Here is a 22,283-nt window from a genome sequence, read left to right as displayed (position 1 = left end):
GCTGTACCTGTCCTGGGAGTGTTTGATGGGCAGTGTAGAGGGAGCTTTACTCTGTATCTAACCCTGTGCTGTACCTGTCCTGGGACTGTTTGATGGGGACAGTGTAGAGGGAGCTTTACTCTGTATCTAACCCCGTGCTGTACTTGTCAAAGGAGCTGCCAGAAATGAATAATTTTCAAATGTCCCACACTAACATCCCTCATTGCAATGAAGAAACAATTCACGGCCCTTGCTCAAGTTCTCGACAAAAATCTATTTGATTTGCATAATGACTGAAGTTAATGAAGAGGAAATGTTTGCTGTGCTGCTGAAGATTCGGGATGTCCTGATTGATTATTTAGTCCCAAAGATGTGTTACATACTGAGCAAAGGGATGTCACTGCACAAACCAGACCCTCTGCTGCATAATAAATGCAAAAAATCGAACCGATTTGGAACCAAAAACAGTCGACTGATCCGTCAGTAATTTGCATTTGAAACTAGGAGCAGAGATCCAGCTGTCGATTGGCAAATTCATGTGCAAAGCCTATATGTGGCCTCATACTTTACCCTCTGTGGTAGTATGACTAAGGGTATTACAGTACCTGGGAGTGTGAGCTGCCATTGGTGCAGAGGGCTCGCTGCCCATTGGCCAAGGTATCGTGTGCTTCGTATCCCTATTGGCTAAGAGCAAGGTAGCTCCGCCTACGAGGTGGGGTATAAGAACCCGTGTTCCCCAGCAGCCATGCCATTTCCTGTATGTCTGCTGCCGGGCTCACTTCTTGCTGATTAAAGTGAATGTTGGTCGCCTGGCGGATGAGACCGGGGAGTTAACAGTGAGGAACACAGAAATGGAGATGCTAAAATCAATATTTTATCTCAGTATTCACGGGGGTAGACACTAGTACTGTCCCAACAATAACAGGTAATGCAGAGGTAATAGAAAGTGAGGACCTTGGAACAATCATCATCAATAATCAAAAGTACAAAACAAACTATTGGGATTGAGGATAGACAAGTCCCCAGGGACTTAAAGGAAGTGGCAGCGGAGATAGTGGTTATAATATTCCAAAATTCCCTGGGTGTGGGAAAGGTTCCAGTGGATTGGAAAAAATGCTAATTTAACATCCTTATTCAAAAAAAGGAGGTAGAAAGTAGGGAACTATAGATACTTTAGAATAGATAACATGTGTTATTGGGAAATTGTTAGAATCCATTATCAAGTAATATCAGGACATTTGGAAAGTCAAAACCCAATCTATCAGAGTCAGCACGGTTTTAGAAGGGTAAATTATTTGGCTAATTTGCTAGAGTTTTTTTTAAGATGTAACAAGCTAAGTGGATAATGGGGATCTTGTAGATGTAGTATATCTGGACTTCCAGAAGACATTTGATAAGGTGCTGCACAAAAGATTAATACACAAAGTTCACATGGGGTTAGGGTTAATTTATTAGCTTGGATAGAAGACTGGCGAACGGACAGGAGGCAGAGTCGGGATAAATAGGTCTTTTTCTGGATGCCAAGATTTAACTAGTGGGGGTGTCACAGGGTTCGATCCTCGAGTCCCAACTATTTACAATCTATATTAACGACTTGGATACAGGGATAGAGGCACTTTAGCCAAATTTTCAGATAGCATTAAGATTGCTGGGATCGGAAATTGCAATGAGGAAATAAAACATTTACAAATGGGTACAGATTGGTTAGGTGAGTGGTCCAAATTTTGGCAGATGGAGTTTAATGTGACCAAGTGTGAGTTTATCCATTTTGGTCAAAAAAAAGGAAAGGCAACTCATGGCAGCACTGCTGCAACACAGCGACAGGGACCCGTGTTTAATTCCAGTCTGGGGTCACGTTCTCCCCGTGTGTGCGTGGGTTTCCTCCGGGTGCTCCGGTTTCCTCCCACAGTCCAAAGATGTGCAGTTTAGGTGAATTGGCCATGATAAATATCCCCTCAGTTTCCAGGGATGTGCAGGTTAGGGTGTGGGGTTATGGGGATAGGGTGGGGTGGACAGGGGAGCCAAATGGCCTCTTTTTGAACTACAGGGAATCTATGATCATCTAAATGGAAAGAAACTTCAGGGTACTTCGGTGTAGAGGGATCTGGGGGTCTTTGTGTATCGCAGAAAACCAGCCTGCAGGTATAACAGGTAATAAATAAAACAAACGGAATGTTGGCATTTAAAGCTAAAGGAATAGAGCATTGAAAGTGGGGAAGTGTTGCTGCAACTGCACAGGACATTGGCGAGACTGCATCTGGACTATTGTGCACAGTTTTGGTCCCCTTGAGGAAAGGTGTAGTTGCATTATAGGCAGTTCACAGGAAGTTCACTAGATTGATTCCAGAGAAGAAGGGTCTGTTTTATGAAGAGAGATTGAGAAGTTTAGGCCGATACTCTCCAGAGTATAGAAGAATAAGAGATCCTATGGAGGTGTACAAGATGATAAAAGGTATTTACAAAGTAGAGGTGGAGTGGCATTCTAGAACGAGGGGTCATAGTTTTAGGATAAGAGGTAGCAGCCTTTTTTTTTTACTTTTTCCAATTAAGGGGCAAATTTTTAAAAAACTTTTAAGTGCCCAAATCTTTTTTTTTTCAAATTAAGGGGCAATTTAGCGTGGCCAATCCACCTACCCTGTACATCTTTGGGTCGTGGGGAGTGAGACCCACACAGACATGGGGAGAATGCGGAAACCTGGGTCCTCGGCGCCGTGAGGCAACAGTGCTAAGCACTGCACCACCGTGCTGCCCTTGGGGGGTAGCAGATTTAAAACAGTGATGAGGAGAAATTACTTGTCTCAAAGGGTTGTGAATCTGGGGAATACACGACCTGAGAGTTTGGTGTATGCTGGGACAGAGTGAATATAAGGCGTTAATTAATAATTTGAGGAGATTTTTAATTAGTAAATGATTGAAGGTTATAGAGAATGGGCAAGAAAGAATCATAGAAGTTAGAGCAGAAAGACGTCATTCAGCCTACTCAAGCCCCACGCCTCCACCCTATCCCTCTTTATCTCTGCAACCCCACCTAACCTTTTTTGGCCACTTAGAGCAATTTGGAATGGCCAATCCGCCTAACCTGCACATCTTTGGACTGTGGGAGGAAACTGGAGCACCCGGAGGAAACCCCCGCAGACACGGGGAGAACGTACAGACTCCGCACAGACAGCGACCCAAGCCGGGAATCGAACCTGGGATCCTGGAGCTGTGAAGCAACTGTGCTACCTTGGTGCCCTTAAGAGTTGAGGCCGAGAGGAGATCAGCCATGATCGTATTAGAATCATAGAATTCCTGTAGTGCAGGAGACCATTTGGTGCACAGAGTCTGTACCCTCTGAAAGAGCACCCTACCGAGGCCACCTTCCCCGAACCCCACCTATCCAGCACATCTTTGGACTATGGGAGGAAACCGGAGCACCCAGAGACATGGGGAGAAAGTGCAGACTCCACAGTCACCCAAGGCCAAAATTAAACCCGGGTTCCTTGCGCTGTGTGGCAGTAGTGCTAACAGTGCAGAATGCTGCCCCATTGACAGAGTGGGCTTGAGGGGCTGCATTGCCTACTCCTGCCCCGAGATCTTATGTTCAATCTGATACTATCCTTAACTTTGTTTGCTAACCATGGATGGTGCATCCTTTTTGTTACTCCTTTCTTTTACAATGGAATATATCTTTGCTGAGAGTTATGAACTACCTCCTTAAATGTCTGCCATTGCTTTTATTTTAAAACATTTCTAAATGTACTTTAGCCAACTTTACCTTCATATCCATGTAATGGTCTTAATTTAAAATTTACGGCAGTAGTTTCAGATTCAAATTTTCCACCTGCTGGTGAGAAATTCGACCGTGTTAGGATCACTCTTAACTAGAAGATTCTTTACTACGAGATTATTAACTAATCCTGTCTCATTGCACATTATCAGACATAAAATAGCCGGTTTCCTGCTGGATTCCACAATGCATTGTTCTAATAAACTAATCCAAATACACACTTGGGACATTATCCTGCAAGCTACTTTTGCTAATTTGATCTATCCAATTCTTACAAGTCCTCATTGTATTTTGAACTGTCTACAGGCGCTTGTTTTTTTTAGAATTCATTCATGGAATGTGGGTGGAGCCAGCATTTATTGCCCATCTCTACTTACCCTTGACAAGGTCGTGGTGAGCTGTCTTCTTGAACTGCTGCAGTCCATCTTGTGCCGGCGCTCCCACAGTGCTATCAGGGAGCGTACCAGGATTTTACATTTTTTTAATTTTAGAGTACCTAATTAATTTTCCCAATTAGGGGCAATTTTGCATGGCCAGCCCACCTACCTAACCTGCACATCTTTGGGATGTGGGGGCGAAACCCACGCAGACACGGGGAGAATGTGTAAACTCCACACGGACAGTGGCTGGGATCGAACCTGGGACTTCGGCACCGTGAGGCAGCAGTGCTAACCACTGCACCACCGTGCTGCCCCAGGATTTTGATTCATTCTGTTCCTTATTGATTGGGAGAGTGGTCGTTGGCCACATTGAATTTGCCCTTTTCTCAGTGAATTGGATATACCTGGGCAATCATCAACCACATCAGGTAGACGCAAGGGATTGAATTGACAAGGGGGTCAAAGGGTCCCCGGGGATAGGCAGGCGTGGAGTTGAGCCATAATCAGACCCAGGATCTTATTGAATGATGAAGCAGACTCGAGGGGCCGAATAGTCTATTCCTGCTCCTAATTGTATTCTGGTATGTGAGAAGTTGTGAGCACATATCCCTCTGGGCAAGTTAGGAATTTGAATTGAGTCAACCTGGTATTTGTGTTCTGACACTTGGGAAACAAATCACCATGGAAATTGTCTGATTGTTGTAAAACCTGAAGTCTAATGTCCTTCAGGGAAGGGAAGCTGCCGCTGACACTCCTATCCCGTCTGGATCACACATACCTCTCGTCCAACACTCGTCATTGAGTCTCTGTGTCCTCAGGTGGTGCAGAGATGGGGAATAAGCTCTGCCTGCCTGTGTCACAGAGCAAAGGATGGGAAGAGAATCGGAAAGCATCTGCATTGTGACTGGAGTACAACTGGGGTAGTGAGGGACCCAATAATGTCCTAATTTCCAGCAGTTCCAAAACTCATGTTCAGTTTCTCAAATGATTTTACATGAAGACAGTCTGAGGATCTTGTTTGTTTTTATTCCCGGGTATTCTGTAATCCGTAACGGATCGCACTGGATCGTCCCTTACTTGTTACAAACAACTTAAAAATGGAAAGAGGCCGTCCAGCAGTGTTCCCTCGAGGTGAACACGTCATAAACCTTAATCCCGACCTCAACACTCCAAACACTCAAGCTTACATTAAAAAATATTTGACCTCAAACACACATCACAATCGATGGATTTGCTTTGTAATATCACCGTTTCATGGTCTAGTCACATTTAAACCCACCCCAAATCCACAACCAGAAGATCCTGTTAAAACCCCAAAACCCACCACCCAAAGATTCATCAAAATTTAAAACAGTACATTTAGCCGTACCCATCTCCCACCAAACTACCCCACAATCCCCATCTTCCCTCATCCCTCCTGCCAACCACCCGCCCCTGCCAATCCCCACCCCACCCCTGTCCCTGCCAACCACCAGCCCCTGCTAACCCCCCCACCCCCCACCAGAATTAAAGTACACTCGCATTCTGCACACCAGTGACTAGCTACATCCCACGCACTAACATACGATCACCATTTAACTACTGTACTCCAGGTCAGGTAAACTCACCCAGCAAGATTCAACCCAGTTCATCATTACGATGGGTAGGTTTATATTTTATGGGAGGAGCACTCTGTCATCTATCAAACTGCTCCAGAATGGAGCCATGCCTGAACATAATCATTTAGTTTCGTCCTTTATTCCCTACCCTCCCCACAGAACAGTCTGCAGTCAAGACCACAGCTAGCAACCAAAATTCCCCTAACTACCACCTCCATCCTCTCCCCTAACTACAACCTCCACCCTCTCCCCTAACTACCACCTCCATCCTCTCCCCTAGCAACCACCTCCACCAACACCCTCTCCCCTAGCAACCACGTCCACCTCCACCCTCTCCCCTAACTACCACCTCCACCCTCTCCCCTAACTACCACCTCCACCAACGGCCTCTCCCCTAGCAATCACCTCCACCAACACCCTCTCCCCTAGCAACCACCTCCACCAACACCCTCTCCCCTAGCAACCACCTCCACCAACACCCTCTCCCCTAGCAACCACCTCCACCAACGCCCTCTCCCCTACCACCTCCACCAACACCCTCTCCCCTAGCAACCAGCTCCACCAGCACCCTCTCCCCGAGCAACCACCTCCAACACCCTCTCCCTGAGCAACGTTCGCCAACACCATCTCCCCTAGCAACTACACTCCACCATCTCCCCTAGCAACCACCTCCAACATTGCCCCCAGCAACCACCTCCACCATCTCCCCCAGCAACCACCTCCACCCTCGCCCCATAGCAACCATTTCCGCCAACATCCTCTCCCCTAGCAACCATTCCCATCAACACCATCCCCAGCCAGCACTCCCACACTGTGGGTAGACAAGGATAGGAAAATTCCTCTCTCCGATTCCAGTCCATTGTGTTCAAGTTTTCCCACAATCACATGAAAGTTACATCATTTGTACCTGAAGGAGCTGCTGTTGGTTGAAGTGGACGGAAAGACAGGCTCATTACAAGTGAAAAACCCCACAAGAGTATTCTGTGCTCCAGGTTAATGCCCTCCACAAATTGCCTGGGTGAGTGCAGCTCCAACAACACTCAAAAAGCTTGATTCGCCCCAGGGCAAAGCAGCCCGCTTGATTGGCATCCCATCCACCACCGAGACCGCAGCAGCCGTGCGCACCATCTCCAAGATGCACTGCAACACCTCACCAGGGCTCCTCCAACAGCACCTTTCAAACCCACTACCTCTGCTGCTAAGAAGGACAAGGGCTGCAGGTGCATTGGTAACACCAGCGGCTGCAGGTTCTCTCCCAGTTCTTCAATGAAACCCCTTCAGGCAGTATGCCAATGAGAGGGTGTTGGAGTAACTCAGCAGCATTTGGCGTCGCGCCCTAAGGTTTGTCAGTTTGTAACCGGTTGGCGGGTGACGAGGATGGCAGAAAACCACAGGCCACGAGATGGCCAGTGAATACGCAATTTAAAAAAAAAACTCTTTCATGAAACCTCCCTGCAAATTCTCAACTTAACTAAAACTTCACTCACACTCCAAGATTCTTTGTTTTAAAAGCTTGTCATTTCCAAGGATGGTACAAAATATCTGGCAGTAGTTAGCATGTGAACACACAAAAGCAAACAAAAAACCCACAAGGTTCTCCTTCCACTCTGCCAACCAGAGGAGGAGAAATAAAACGGTCCAGCTGGCCCCGAGTTCCAATCGCTATTGATGCTACAATCTCTGGGAGCTCCGACAAGGGGCCGAATGGGAGGCGCCATCACTTCTCCAAAGTAGAAACAGGAGCGTGGTACAAAAAATAAAGCTCGTCTTTGATCGTCATAACTGCACATCCAGGAGTCTTTTCCGTAAATAATGTTTAACTTCCTCGATCCCGTTCAGCTTCTCCAACTCATGGTAAGGCAGCTGTAGGTGTGAGCAAAGGACAAATGCAGTGAGATTAGGTGGAGCCAGAACCAGTGTCTCCTTGGCTTTCAGTATGTGTGAGGTGATGTTCTGCAGCCCAAGGGGGTTTTTGTAACACAAACATCCCTCCCTGCCCCGGGCGACAGTCACCAACACAGCACAGATCAGGTGCCTGGTGACCTTCGGACAGGTGTCGGGAGGCTATTAATGAAATTAAATGAAAAATGAAAATGGCTTATTGTCACGAGTAGGCTTCAATGAAGTTACTGTGAAAAGCCCCTAGTCGCCACATTCCGGTGCCTGTCCAGGGAGGGAGGCTGGTACGGGAATCGAACCGTGCTGCTGGCCTGCTTTAAAAGCCAGCGATTTAGCCCAGTGAGCTAAACCAGCCCCTATTAAAACTGCCCTTGGATATCGGTGCTGCTTGTCAGGCAGTGGATTTCAATCCCTGCCGTCCTTACAAATAAAAGTAAAAGCAAAGGCAAATTATGAAAGAAATTTAACGTACAATATAAAAATGGATAGCAAAAGACTGCAGAAGTGTAGAAAGAGTAGCTAAATCTATGTTGTTCCCTTCGGGGACGAGTCTGGGGAGTTAATAAGGGAGAAATGGTAGAGACACCAAATCAACATTTTGTCTTGGTTTTCATGGTGGAGGACACAAGAACCATCCCAATAGTAACAAGTATGGCAGATGTTGTTGAAGGAGGAACTTTTTTTTAAAATTTAGAGTACCCAATTCATTTTTTTCCAATTAAGGGGCAATTTAGCGTGGCCAATCCATCTAGCCTGTACATCTTTGGGTTGTGGGGGAAACCCACGCAAACACGGGGAGAATGTGCAAACTCCACACAGACAGTGACCTAGAGCCGGGATCGCACCTGGGACCTCGGTGCCGTGAGGCCACAATGCTAACCACTGCGCCATTGTGCTGCCCAGAAAAGGTGGGACTTTGAACAATCATCATCACTAGGAAAAAGGTACTGAGAAGAGCTGTTGGGATTAAAGGCAGACAATCCCCAGGGCCTGGTGGCCTTACACCCACGGGTCATAAAAGAAGTGGCAGAAGAGATAATGGAGGCATTGGTTATAAAATTCCCAAATTCCCTGGATTCTGGAAAGGTTCCAGTGGATTGCCAAAGGGCGAATATAATGGCCCTGTCCGAAAAGGGCCTAACTATTTACAATCCATATCGGATACAGGGTTAGAAGGCACTGTAGCCAAATTTTTAATGATACTAAAACATGTGAGATAGTAAGTTGCAATGAGGAAATAAGAAATTTACAAATAGTTACAGATAGGTTTTGGGGAGGTGGCAGTGATATTGGCAGTGGATAAGTGACCCAGGGAAATGTTCTGGCGACCTGGCTTCATATCCCACCGTGGCAAGTGGTGAGATTTGAATTCAATAAAAATTTAGAATTAAAATGGTGACCATGAAATCATCGTCGATTGTCATGAAACTCATCTAGATCAGTAATGTCCTTCAGGGGGGAATTATGCCATATTTACCTGGACTGGCCTATATGTGACTCCAGATCCACAGCAATGTGATTGATTCTTAATGCCCTTTGAAATGGCCGGACAAGGGTTATGGAGAGCGGGTGATGAAGGGTTATGGAGAGCGAGTGATAAAGGGTTATGGGGAGCGGGTGATGAAGGGTTATGGAGAGCGAGTGATAAAGGGTTATGGGGAGCGGGTGATGAAGGGTTATGGAGAGCGAGTGATAAAGGGTTATGGGGAGCGGGTGATGAAGGGTTATGGAGGACGGGTGATGAAGGGTTATAGTGGGCGGGTGATGAAGGGTTATGAAGAGCGGGTGATGAAGAGTTATGGAGAGCGGGTGATGAAGGGTTATGGAGAGCGGATGAAGAAGGGTTATGGGGAGCGGGTGATGAAGGGTTATGGAGAGCGGGTGATGAAGGGTTATGGAGAGCAGGCGATGAAGGGTTATGGAGAGCGGGGGATGAAGGGTTATGGAGAGCGGGGCAATGAAGAGTTATGGAGAGCGGGTGATGAAGAGCGGGTGATGAAGGGTTATGGGGAGCAGGTGATGAAGGGTTATGGAGAGCGGGTGATGAAGGGTTATGGAGAGCGGGTGATGAAGGGTTATGGGGAGCGGGTGATGAAGAGTTATGGATAGCGGGTGATGAAGGGTTATGGAGAGCGGGTGATGAAGGGTTATGGAGAGCGGGTGATGAAGGGTTATGGAGAGCGGGTGATGAAGGGTTATGGAGAGCTGGCGATGAAGGGTTATGGAGAGCAGGCGATGAAGGGTTATGGAGAGCAGGCGATGAAGGGTTATGGGGAGCAGGTGATGAAGGGTTATGGAGAGCGGGTGATGAAGGGTTATGGAGAGCGGGTGATGAAGGGTTATGGGGAGCGGGTGATGAAGAGTTATGGATAGCGGGTGATGAAGGGTTATGGAGAGCGGGTGATGAAGGGTTATGGAGAGCGGGTGATGAAGGGTTATGGAGAGCGGGTGATGAAGGGTTATGGAGAGCGGGCGATGAAGGGTTATGGAGAGCAGGCGATGAAGGGTTATGGAGAGCAGGCGATGAAGGGTTATGGAGAGCAGGCGATGAAGGGTTATGGAGAGCAGGCGATGAAGGGTTATGGAGAGCGGGTGATAAAGGGTTATGGGGAGCGGGTTATGGAGAGCGAGTGATAAAGGGTTATGGGGAGCGAGTGATAAAGGGTTATGGGGAGCGAGTGATGAAGGGTTATGGAGAGCGGGTGATGAAGGGCTATGGAGAGCAGGTGATGAAGGGTTATGGGGAGCAGGCGATGAAGAGCGGGCGATGAAGGGTTATGGAGAACGGGTGATGAAGGGTTATGGAGAACGGGTGATGAAGGGTTATGGAGGACGGGTGATGAAGGGTTATGGGGAGCTGGCGATGAAGAGCGGGCGATGAAGGGTTATGGAGAACGGGTGATGAAGGGTTATGGAGAGCGGGTGATGAAGGGTTATACAGAACGGGTGATGAAGGGTTATGGAGAGCGGGTGATGAAGGGTTATGGAGAGCAGGCGATGAAGGGTTACGGAGAGCGGGGGATGAAGGGTTATGGAGAGCGGGCAATGAAGAGTTATGGAGAGCGGGTGATGAAGAGCGGGTGATGAAGGGTTATGGGGAGCAGGTGATGAAGGGTTATGGAGAGCGGGTGATGAAGGGTTATGGGGAGCGGGGTGATGAAGGGTTATGGGGAGCGGGTGATGAAGAGTTATGGATAGCGGGTGATGAAGGGTTATGGAGAGCGGGTGATGAAGGGTTATGGAGAGCGGGTGATGAAGGGTTATGGAGAGCGGGTGATGAAGGGTAATGGAGAGCTGGCGATGAAGGGTTATGGAGAGCAGGCGATGAAGGGTTATGGAGAGCAGGCGATGAAGGGTTATGGGGAGCAGGTGATGAAGGGTTATGGAGAGCGGGTGATGAAGGGTTATGGAGAGCGGGTGATGAAGGGTTATGGGGAGCGGGTGATGAAGAGTTATGGATAGCGGGTGATGAAGGGTTATGGAGAGCGGGTGATGAAGGGTTATGGAGAGCGGGTGATGAAGGGTTATGGAGAGCGGGTGATGAAGGGTTATGGAGAGCGGGCGATGAAGGGTTATGGAGAGCAGGCGATGAAGGGTTATGGAGAGCAGGCGATGAAGGGTTATGGAGAGCAGGCGATGAAGGGTTATGGAGAGCAGGCGATGAAGGGTTATGGAGAGCGGGTGATAAAGGGTTATGGGGAGCGGGTTATGGAGAGCGAGTGATAAAGGGTTATGGGGAGCGAGTGATAAAGGGTTATGGGGAGCGAGTGATGAAGGGTTATGGAGAGCGGGTGATGAAGGGCTATGGAGAGCAGGTGATGAAGGGTTATGGGGAGCAGGCGATGAAGAGCGGGCGATGAAGGGTTATGGAGAACGGGTGATGAAGGGTTATGGAGAACGGGTGATGAAGGGTTATGGAGGACGGGTGATGAAGGGTTATGAAGAGCAGGTGATGAAGGGTTATGGGGAGCTGGCGATGAAGAGCGGGCGATGAAGGGTTATGGAGAACGGTGATGAAGGGTTATGGAGAGCGGGTGATGAAGGGTTATACAGAACGGGTGATGAAGGGTTATGGAGAGCGGGCGATGAAGGGTTATGGGGAGCGGGTGATGAAGGGTTATGGAGGACGGGTGATGAAGGGTTATGGAGAGCGAGTGATAAAGGGTTATGGAGAGCAGGCGATGAAGGGTTATGGAGAGCGGGTGATGAAGGGTTATGGAGAGCGGGTGATGAAGGGTTATAGAGAACGGGTGATGAAGGGTTATGGAGAGCGGGCGATGAAGAGTTATGGAGAGTGGGCGATGAAGGGTTATAGAGAACGGGTGATGAAGGGTTATGGAGAGCAGGCAATGAAGAGTTATGGAGAGCGGGTGATGAAGGGTTATGGGGAGCGGGTGATGAAGGGTTATGGAGAGCGGGTGATGAAGGGTTATGGAGAGCGGGCGATGAAGGGTTATGGAGAGCAGGCGATGAAGGGTTATGGAGAGCGGGGGATGAAGGGTTATGGAGAGCGGGCAATGAAGAGTTATGGAGAGCGGGTGATGAAGAGCGGGTGATGAAGGGTTATGGGGAGCGGGTGATGAAGGGTTATGGGGAGCGGGTGATGAAGAGTTATGGATAGCGGGTGATGAAGGGTTATGGGGAGCGGGTGATGAAGGGTTATGGAGAGCAGGCGATGAAGGGTTATGGAGAGCGGGCGATGAAGGGTTATGGAGAGCGGGCAATGAAGAGTTATGGAGAGCGGGTGATGAAGGGTTATGGAGAGCAGGCGATGAAGGGTTATGGAGAGCAGGCGATGAAGGGTTATGGAGAGCAGGCGATGAAGGGTTATGGAGAGCGGGTGATGAAGGGTTATGGAGAGCGGGTGATGAAGGGTTATGGAGAGCGGGTGATAAAGGGTTATGGGGAGCGGGTGATGAAGGGTTATGGAGAGCGAGTGATAAAGGGTTATGGGGAGCGGGTGATGAAGGGTTATGGAGAGCGGGTGATGAAGGGTTATGGAGAGCGGGTGATAAAGGGTTATGGAGAGCGGGCGATGAAGGGTTATGGAGAGCGGGTGATGAAGGGTTATGGAGAGCGGGTGATGAAGGGTTATGGAGAGCAGGTGATGAAGAGCGGGCGATGAAGGGTTATGGAGAGCGGGTGATGAAGGGTTATGGAGAGCGGGCGATGAAGGGTTATGGAGAGCGGGTGATGAAGGGTTATGGAGAGCAGGTGATGAAGGGTTATGGAGAACGGATGATGAAGGGTTATGGAGAACGGGTGATGAAGGGTTATGGAGAACGGGTGATGAAGGGTTATGGAGGACGGGTGATGAAGGATTATGGAGAGCAGGTGATGAAGGGTTATGGGGAGCAGGCGATGAAGAGCGGGCGATGAAGGGTTATGGAGAACGGGTGATGAAGGGTTATGGAGAGCGGGTGATGAAGGGTTATGGAGAGCGGGTGATGAAGGGTTATGGAGAGCAGGTGATGAAGGGTTATGGGGAGCAGGCGATGAAGAGCGGCCGATGAAGGGTTATGGAGAACGGGTGATGAAGGGTTATGGAGAACGGGTGATGAAGGGTTATGGAGGACGGGTGATGAAGGATTATGGAGAGCAGGTGATGAAGGGTTATGGGGAGCAGGCGATGAAGAGCGGGCGATGAAGGGTTATGGAGAACGGGTGATGAAGGGTTATGGAGAGCGGGTGATGAAGGGTTATAGAGAACGGGTGATGAAGGGTTATGGAGAGCGGGCGATGAAGAGTTATGGAGAGTGGGCGATGAAGGGTTATAGAGAACGGGTGATGAAGGGTTATGGAGAGCAGGCGATGAAGAGTTATGGAGAGCGGGCGATGAAGGGTTATGGAGAGCGGGCGATGAAGGGTTATGAGAGAGCGGGCGATGAAGGGTTATGGAGAGCAGGCGATGAAGAGCGGGCGATGAAGAGTTATGGAGAGTGGGCAATGAAGAGTTATGGAGAGCGGGCGATGAAGGGTTATGGAGAGCAGGCGATGAAGAGCGAGTGATAAAGGGTTATGGAGAGCAGGTGATAAAGAGTTATGGAGAGTGGGTGATGAAGGGTTATGGAGAGCGGGCGATGAAGGGTTATGGAGAGCGGGCGATGAAGGGTTATGGAGAGCAGGCGATGAAGAGCGGGCGATGAAGAGTTATGGAGAGTGGGCAATGAAGAGTTATGGAGAGCGGGCGATGAAGGGTTATGGAGAGCGGGCGATGAAGAGTTATGGAGAGCGGGCGATGAAGGGTTATGGAGAGCGGGCGATGAAGGGTTATGGAGAGCAGGCGATGAAGAGCGGGCGATGAAGAGTTATGGAGAGTGGGCAATGAAGAGTTATGGAGAGCGGGCGATGAAGGGTTATGGAGAGCAGGCGATGAAGAGCCAGTGATAAAGGGTTATGGAGAGCAGGTGATAAAGAGTTATGGAGAGTGGGTGATGAAGGGTTATGGAGAGCAGGCGATGAAGAGCGTGCGATGAAGGGTTATGGAGAGCGGGTGATGAAGGGTTATGGAGAGTGGGCGATGAAGGGTTATAGAGAACGGGTGATGAAGGGTTATGGAGAGCAGGCGATGAAGAGCGGGCAATGAAGGGTTATGGAGAGCGGGCGATGAAGGGTTATGGAGAGCGGGCGATGAAGGGTTATGGAGAGCGGGCGATGAAGGGTTATGGAGAGCGGGCGATGAAGGGTTATGGAGAGCGGGCGATGAAGGGTTATGGAGAGCGGGTGATGAAGTGTTATGGAGAACAGGCGATGAAGGGTTATGGAGAGCGGGCGATGAAGGGTTATGGATAGCGGGTGATGAAGGGTTATGGAGAGCGGGCGATGAAGGGTTATGGAGAGCGGGCGATGAAGGGTTATGGAGAGCGGGCGATGAAGGGTTATGGAGAGTGGGTGAAGATGATGGAGGTGAGGCTGAGATGATATCAGCCACGAACGTGTTGAATGGTGGCGCTCAATGGGCCGAACTGTACTCTTTTAAATTCATTCAGGGGATTTGGGTGTGGTTGGCTGGACCTGAATTATTGGCCATCCTTAAGTGCCCTTGAACGGAGTGTCTTTCAGAGGGTATTTAAGAGTCATCCACGTTGCTGTGGGTCTGGAGTCACATGTAGGCCAGACCATTACCCTGGGACTCTGGGTTACTAATCCAGTGACAATACCATTACCCTGGGTCTCTGGATTACTAATCCAGTGATAATACCATTACCCTGGGACTCTGGGTTACTAATCCAGTGATAATACCATTACCCTGAGTCTCTGGGTTACTAATCCAGTAATAATACCATTACCCTGGGTTACTAATCCAGTAATAATACCATTACCCTGGGTCTCTGGATTACTAATCCAGTGATAATACCATTACCCTGAGTCTCTGGGTTACTAATCCAGTGATAATACCATTACCCTGGGTCTCTGGGTTACTAATCCAGTGATAATACCATTACCCTGAGTCTCTGGGTTACTAATCCAGTGATAATACCATTACCCTGGGTCTCTGGGTTACTAATCCAGTGATAATACCATTACCCTGAGTCTCTGGGTTACTAATCCAGTAATAATACCATTACCCTGGGTCTCTGGGTTACTAATCCAGTAATAATACCATTACCCTGGGTCTCTGGATTACTAATCCAGTAATAATACCATTACCCTGGGTCTCTGGGTTACTAATCCAGTAATAATACCATTACCCTGGGTCTCTGGGTTACTAATCCAGTGATAATACCATTACCCTGGGTCTCTGGGTTACTAATCCAGTGATAATACCATTACCCTGGGTCTCTGGGTTACTAATCCAGTGATAATACCATTACCCTGGGTCTCTGGGTTACTAATCCAGTAATAATACCATTACCCTGGGTCTCTGGGTTACTAATCCAGTGATAATACCATTACCCTGGGTCTCTGGGTTACTAATCCAGTAATAATACCATTACCCTGGGTCTCTGGGTTACTAATCCAGTGACAACACCATTACCCTGGGTCTCTGGGTTACTAATCCAGTGATAATACCATTACCCTGGGTCTCTGGGTTACTAATCCAGTGATAATACCATTACCCTGGGTCACTAATCCAGTGATAATACCATTACCCTGGGTCTCTGGGTTACTAATCCAGTGATAATACCATTACCCTGGGACTCTGGATTACTAATCCAGTGATAATACCATTACCCTGGGTCTCTGGGTTACTAATCCAGTAATAATACCATTACCCTGGGACTCTGGGTTACTAATCCAGTAATAATACCATTACCCTGGGTCTCTGGGTTACTAATCCAGTAATAATACCATTACCCTGGGTCTCTGGGTTACTAATCCAGTGACAACACCATTACCCTGGGTCTCTGGGTTACTAATCCAGTGATAATACCATTACCCTGGGACTCTGGGTTACTAATCCAGTGATAATACCATTACCCTGGGTCTCTGGGTTACTAATCCAGTGATAATACCATTACCCTGGGACTCTGGGTTACTAATCCAGTGATAATACCATTACCCTGGGTCTCTGGGTTACTAATCCAGTAATAATACCATTACCCTGGGACTCTGGGTTACTAATCCAGTGATAATACCATTACCCTGGGACTCTGGATTACTAATCCAGTGATAATACCATTACCCTGGGTCTCTGGGTTACTAATCCAGTAATAATACCATTACCCTGGGTCTCTGGGTTACTAATCCAGTAATAATACCATTACCCTGGGTCTCTGGGTTACTAATCCAGTGATAATACCATTACCCTGGGTCTCTGGGTTACTAATCCAGTAATAATACCATTACCCTGGGTCTCTGGGTTACTAATCCAGTAATAATACCATTACACCTCCTGCTCCTCCTTGCGTTCGAAAATGTGCCCAAATTAAGCTCAATGTGCGCTGATGCATTTTGGCAGAAGGATAAAGACACGCAAGGTAATTCTAAAGATCGGGCAGGGGCAGAGGAACCTGGGACTTCATGCTCATCGACCTATGAAAGTGGCAGGACACATTGGGAGTGATCAGCAAAGCATCTAAGATCTTGGGCTTCATAAACAGAGTCACTGAGTACAAAAGCGGGGAAGTTATGCTGAACCTTTATAAAGCTCAGGTTAGGTCCCAACTAGAGAACTGTGTCCAGCTCTGGCCACCACACTGTAGGAAGGAGATGATACAGAGGGGGATTTAACACAATGGGACCAGGGATGAGGAATTTTAGCTACAAGGTTAGCTTGGGGATGCTGGGGGGGGGGGGGGGGGGGGGGGGTGATCTCCTGGGAGCACAGGAGACTGTGGGGTGATTTGATAGAGGTCCACATATGATGGCAGGTTTAGATAAGGAAGACAAAGAAAAACTGCTCCCATTGGCTGATAGTACAAGGACTGGGGGTGGGGGGTCACAGATTTACGGTTTGATACGCAGGGGAATGTGAGGAAGATCTTTATACAGTCAGTGCTAATGACCCGAACTCTCTGCCTTTGGTGTTGGTGGAAATAGAAAACAATAATCATTTCAAAAGGAAATTGAACATGTACTCGGGAAAATAGATTTACAGGGCAAACGGGATAAACTTGGGATTGATACAGAGAAATGGGGAGAGAGTGGGATTAGTTTGGGATTGATACAGGGCTATGGGGAGAGAGTGGGGCAGTGGGATTAGTTTGGATTTGATACAGGGCTATGGGGAGGGAGGGGGGCAGTGGGGTTAGTTTGGGGATTGATATAGGGCTATGGGGAGAGAGTGGGGCAGTGGGATTAGTTTGAGATTGACACAGGGCTATGGGGAGACAGAGTGGGGCAGTGGGATTAGTTTGGGGATTGATATAGGGCTATGGGGAGAGAGTGGGGCAGTGGGCTTAGTTTGGGACTGATACAGGGCTATGGGGAGACAGAGTGGGGCAGTGGGATTAGTTTGGGACTGATACAGGGCTATGGGGAGAGCGGGACAGTGGGATTAGTTTGGGGATTGATACAGGGCTATGGGGAGGGAGTGGGGCAGTGGGATTAGTTTGGGGATTGATACAGGGCTATGGGGAGAGAGTGGGGCAGTGGGATTAGTTTGGGATTGATGCAGGGCTATGGGGAGAGAGTGGGGTAGTGGGATTAATTTGGGGATTGATACAGGGCTATGGGGAAAAAGTGGGGCAGAGTTTGGGGATTGATACAGGGCTATGGGGAGAGAGTGGGGCAGTGGGATTAGTTTGGGACTGATACAGGGCTATGGGGAGGGAGGGAGGCAGTGGGATTAGTTTGGTATTGATACAGGGCTATGGGGAGACAGTGGGGCAGTGGGATTAGTTTGGGGATTGATACAGGGCTATGGGGAGAGAGCGGGGCAGTGGGATTAGTTTGGTATTGATACAGGGCTATGGGGAGAGAGCGGGGCAGTGGGATTAGTTTGGTATTGATACAGGGCTCTGGGGAAAGAGTGATGCAGCGGGATTAGTTTGGGATCTGATCCCACTGAGATGTCAGAGTCACAAGGCTGGTTTTGTTTTCCGTTTGGATTCTGGCAGCACAGCGGGAAGAGCCTCAGATTACCCTTTCCAGAAAGCTGCTAAATGTTGAGAGTACTGAAAATCTGACTGAATCGATCTACAGGAAAGACATCACGGGCTGTAGACAAAGTCACATTTTTACCTTTTTCTCCAGAGAGACAGTGTTTATTTCTGAAGCCATAGATACCCGAGTTAATCCACAGGAAAAGCCTTGAACTGAAGGCTGGGATTGAAGCAAAACTACGAAGGAACCGACCATCTGAGGCAAAGGTTCTTATCTTTTGACTTTCAGACTTATTATTTTTCACCCCAGGGCAGCACGTCGCGCAGTGGTTAGCACTGCTGCCTCACAGTGCCAAGGACCCGGATTCAGACCTGGTTACTGTGAGGAGTTTGAACATTCTCTGTGTCTGCGTGGGTCCCAACCCCACAACCTAAAGACGTGCAGGGAAGGTGGATTTTTTGGAAAAAAAAATTGGGTACTCTAAATTTATAAATATTTCATTTTTAAAATTTAGAGTACCCAATTATTATTTTTTTTCCTAATTAAGGGGCAATTTAGTGTGGCCAATCCACCGACCCTGCACATCTTTGGGCTGTGGGGGTCAGACCCACGCAATCACGGGGAGAATGTGCAAACTCCACACGGACAGTGACTCAGGGCCGGGATCGAACCTGGGTCCTCAGCGCCGTGAGGCAGCAGTGCTAACCACTGTGCCATGTGCCGCCCCTAAATAAAGTATTTTTCACCCTTTCCTTGTGTTTAATCTCACAAACCTGGTGACTAGAATTACTGGACAGCCAAGGGCTAAAGATTTTCAGGTATTTTTTTATCAGAATGATTGTTTAATTCACTTGTGTTGTGATTCCGAGGCCCGTGGAGCTGGAATTGATCACTCCCCAGCCCAGGGTGTCATAGCAACGTTGAGTAATTTGACGAAGTGAAGCACTGTACCTGCAGAATGGTATATCCCAGTAGTCGCAGGTGTCGATCCCTCATTGCTCGAGACCCCACCAGCACGTCCGAATTGTGGCAGTAATGCCATTTGTCATTCACCGACATCACAATCCTGTGGGAGTTGGGAAGAAGGCGTTACTGATGAACCTTAACAGTCAGACTGGGTCGGTAGTTCAGATCTAATATCCCATTTGCCCAGGATTTACAAACGAAAGCCATCACAAGCATCTCAGCTTCCAACATTGCGCTCTGTAGCATATTCAAATTGCTAGGCTGCAAAAATCAAAATCATCTCTCGCTTTTTGTTTCTCTGCACCTCACCTTAGTGTTAACCCAGTCACTCCTCTGGAGAGCAACAAACAACCACCTCGGACTTTTGCAAACAGTTGGGTAAGGTACGAATCAAATTCAAGCCAGGTTCACGCCTATTGAGTGACCGCCCAAGTGAATCCCCTTGTGTTTACCTGTTCACTTGTTCCATGTCCGGGGATCTCTCTTTTTCAATCAGCGGCGATCGGTTGGAGATCTGAAGAGGTGATGGCACCGGGCTCACCATGTCCGCCTGCCCAATGCTGCCCTGGCTCTCAGGGTAGTGAGGGCTGTCATAAAAACCAGGAGTAGACTGCTCCGGCCTGAAGAGATTGTGCTCTTGGTTCTGGGAGGTCGCCTCCGTTTCCTCGTCCAAGATCTTTCCGATGGGGAACTGAAAGAGGGTACTGGAACCCATGACCGGTGAGCAGCTGCTGGTGTTGGGAACCTGGTTCAAACTGTCAGACGGGCTGCTGAGCGTGGAGCTCTCCTGACTCTCCAGCGACTGCTCCTTGGTAAGGCTGGTGTAGTAGTTCGAAGGGGGGTAATAAGCATTGTATTCGATGGTTGAGTTGGTCAAGATGGAGGCCCCGCTGGAGCGTACACTGCCGCCCAGGGGCTGGATCTGAGTGAGGTAATCCACCTCAGTTGTGAGATCACCGTCTCTCTTCTCTTTCGCTGCCACCTCGTCAAGCCCAAAGGGAGAGAATTTCTGGAATTCGGAGGTGAGGGAGGGGATGTCAGGTTGGATGTGCAGGGAAGTAGGGTTCTCAGTGGGTTTTGAATTGGGGCCAGGGGGGCACAGAGGAGTGCCAGCATTGTGGACGGTACCGTTAATATGAAGAACAGTGCCAGAACCATTTATCCACAGTAAGAAATCTGCAACAAAGCAAAAATGAACATGTAAATAATAGCATATCCCTCATTTAGGTCCATTCCCATTCGCCCACCATGAACCCTGAACCGGTTGGGCTGTAGGGGAAGAGGGGAATTCCAGAATCTATTATTCACGATCGATCAGAGCCAGAAATACAGATGGCCCTTCCATTTCTACAAACATTATTGGTGCTGTGTGAAACAGTGTGCAGATATATATAGTAAGAAGTCTTACAACACCAGGTTAAAGTCCAACAGGTTTGTTTCAAACACGAGCTTTCGGAGCACGGCTCCTTCTTCAGGTGAATGGAAAGGCTTGTTCCAGAAATGTTTATATAGACACAGTCAGAGATGCCCCGGAATGCGAGCACCTGCAGGCAATCAAATCATCAAAGATGCAGAGAGAGAGGTAACTCCAGGTTAAAGAGGTGTGAATTGTCCCAAGCCAGTTCAGTCGGTAGGCCTCTGCAAGTCCAGGCTTGTTGGTGGGGGCCGAATGTAATGCGACATGAATCCCAGATCCCGGTTGAGTCCGCATTCATGCGTGCGGAACTTAGCTATAAGTTTTTGCTCAGCAATTTTGCGTTGTCGCGTCTCCTGAAGGCCTCCTTGTAGAATGCTGACCCGGAGATCAGAGGCTGAATGTCCTTGACTGCTGAAGTGTTCCCCAACTGGAAGGGAACAGTCCTGCCTGTTGATAGTTGCACGATGCCTGTTTATTCGTTGTCGCAGTGTCTGCATGGTCTCGCCAATGTACCACGCTTCGGGACATCCTTTCCTGCAGCGTATGAGGTAGACTACATTGGTCGAGTCGCACGAGTATGCGCCGCGTACCTGGTGGGTGGTGTTTCCACGTGTAATGGTGGTGTCCATGTCGATGATCTGGCATGTCTTGCAGAGATTACCCTGGCAGGGTTTTGTGGTGTTGTGGTTGCTGTTCTGAAGGCTGGGTAATTTGCTGCAAACAATGGTTTGTTTGAGGTTGCGCGGTTGTTTGAAGGCCAGTAGTGGGAGTGTGGGGATGACCTTGGCAAGATGTCCATCCTCGCTGATGATGTGTTGGAGGCTGCGAAGAAGATGTCGTAGTTTCTCCGCCCCAGGAAAGTACTGGACGACGAAGGGTACTCTGTCAGTGGTGTCCCGTGTTTGTCTTCTGAGGAGGTCGGTGCGGTTTTTTGCTGTGACGCGGTGGAACTGTCGATCAATGAGTCGAGCGCCATATCCCGTTCGTACGAGGGCATCTTTCAGCATCTGTAGGTGTCTGTTGCGCTCCTCCTTGTCTGAGCAGATCCTGTGTATACGGAGGGCTTGTCCATAGGGGATGGCTTCTTTAATGTGTTTCGGGTGAAAGCTGGAGAAGTGGAGCATCGTGAGATTATCTGTGGGCTTGCGGTAAAGCGAGGTGCTGAGGTGACCGTCCTTGATGGAGACGAGTGTGTCCAAGAATGGAACTGAATTTGGAGAATAGTCCATGGAGACGCGACAACGCAAAATTGCTGAGCAAAAACTTATAGCTAAGTTCCGCACGCATGAATGCGGACTCAACCGGGATCTGGGATTCATGTCGCATTACATTCGGCCCCCACCAACAAGCCTGGACTTGCAGAGGCCTACCGACTGAACTGGCTTGGGACAATTCACACCTCTTTAACCTGGAGTTACCTCTCTCTCTGCATCTTTGATGATTTGATTGCCTGCAGGTGCTCGCATTCCGGGGCATCTCTGACTGTGTCTATATAAACATTTCTGGAACAAGCCTTTCCATTCACCTGAAGAAGGAGCCGTGCTCCGAAAGCTCGTGTTTGAAACAAACCTGTTGGACTTTAACCTGGTGTTGTAAGACTTCTTACTGTGCTCACCCCAGTCCAACGCCGGCATCTCCACATCACAGATATATATAGTAAGAGAACAATTCTGCTTCTGCACTGGGAACCCAAGCGACATGAGTTCAAATTTATTCTTAAGGAAATCTTAACAATACACTTACAAAATCAGAGTATGATCAAACAAAATCAACATGGGGTTTTTAAA

At 48.6% G+C, this 22,283-nt stretch overlaps 1 protein-coding gene across 1 annotated transcript in view; it reads right to left on the bottom strand.

Moving 5' to 3' along the window:
• Positions 1–7,153: 7,153 nt before the first annotated feature.
• fastk (Fas-activated serine/threonine kinase) overlaps positions 7,154–22,283 on the bottom strand; it is a 77,126-nt gene continuing 61,996 nt past the window's right edge. The window contains exons 8-10 of the mRNA XM_038808505.1: positions 19,532–20,255; positions 19,065–19,179; positions 7,154–7,589 (exon numbers count right to left, since the gene is read on the bottom strand). Coding sequence (XP_038664433.1) covers positions 7,503–7,589; positions 19,065–19,179; positions 19,532–20,255 — 926 coding nt within the window. The 3' untranslated portion in view covers positions 7,154–7,502. The remainder of the gene's footprint in view (positions 7,590–19,064; positions 19,180–19,531; positions 20,256–22,283) is intronic.

Source organism: Scyliorhinus canicula, chromosome 10 (assembly GCF_902713615.1).
Source record: "Scyliorhinus canicula chromosome 10, sScyCan1.1, whole genome shotgun sequence".
NCBI classification, from domain to species: Eukaryota; Metazoa; Chordata; class Chondrichthyes; order Carcharhiniformes; family Scyliorhinidae; genus Scyliorhinus; species Scyliorhinus canicula.
The sequence above is the reverse complement of the archived record's forward strand: the minus strand, read 5'-3'. Positions and strand labels throughout refer to the sequence as shown.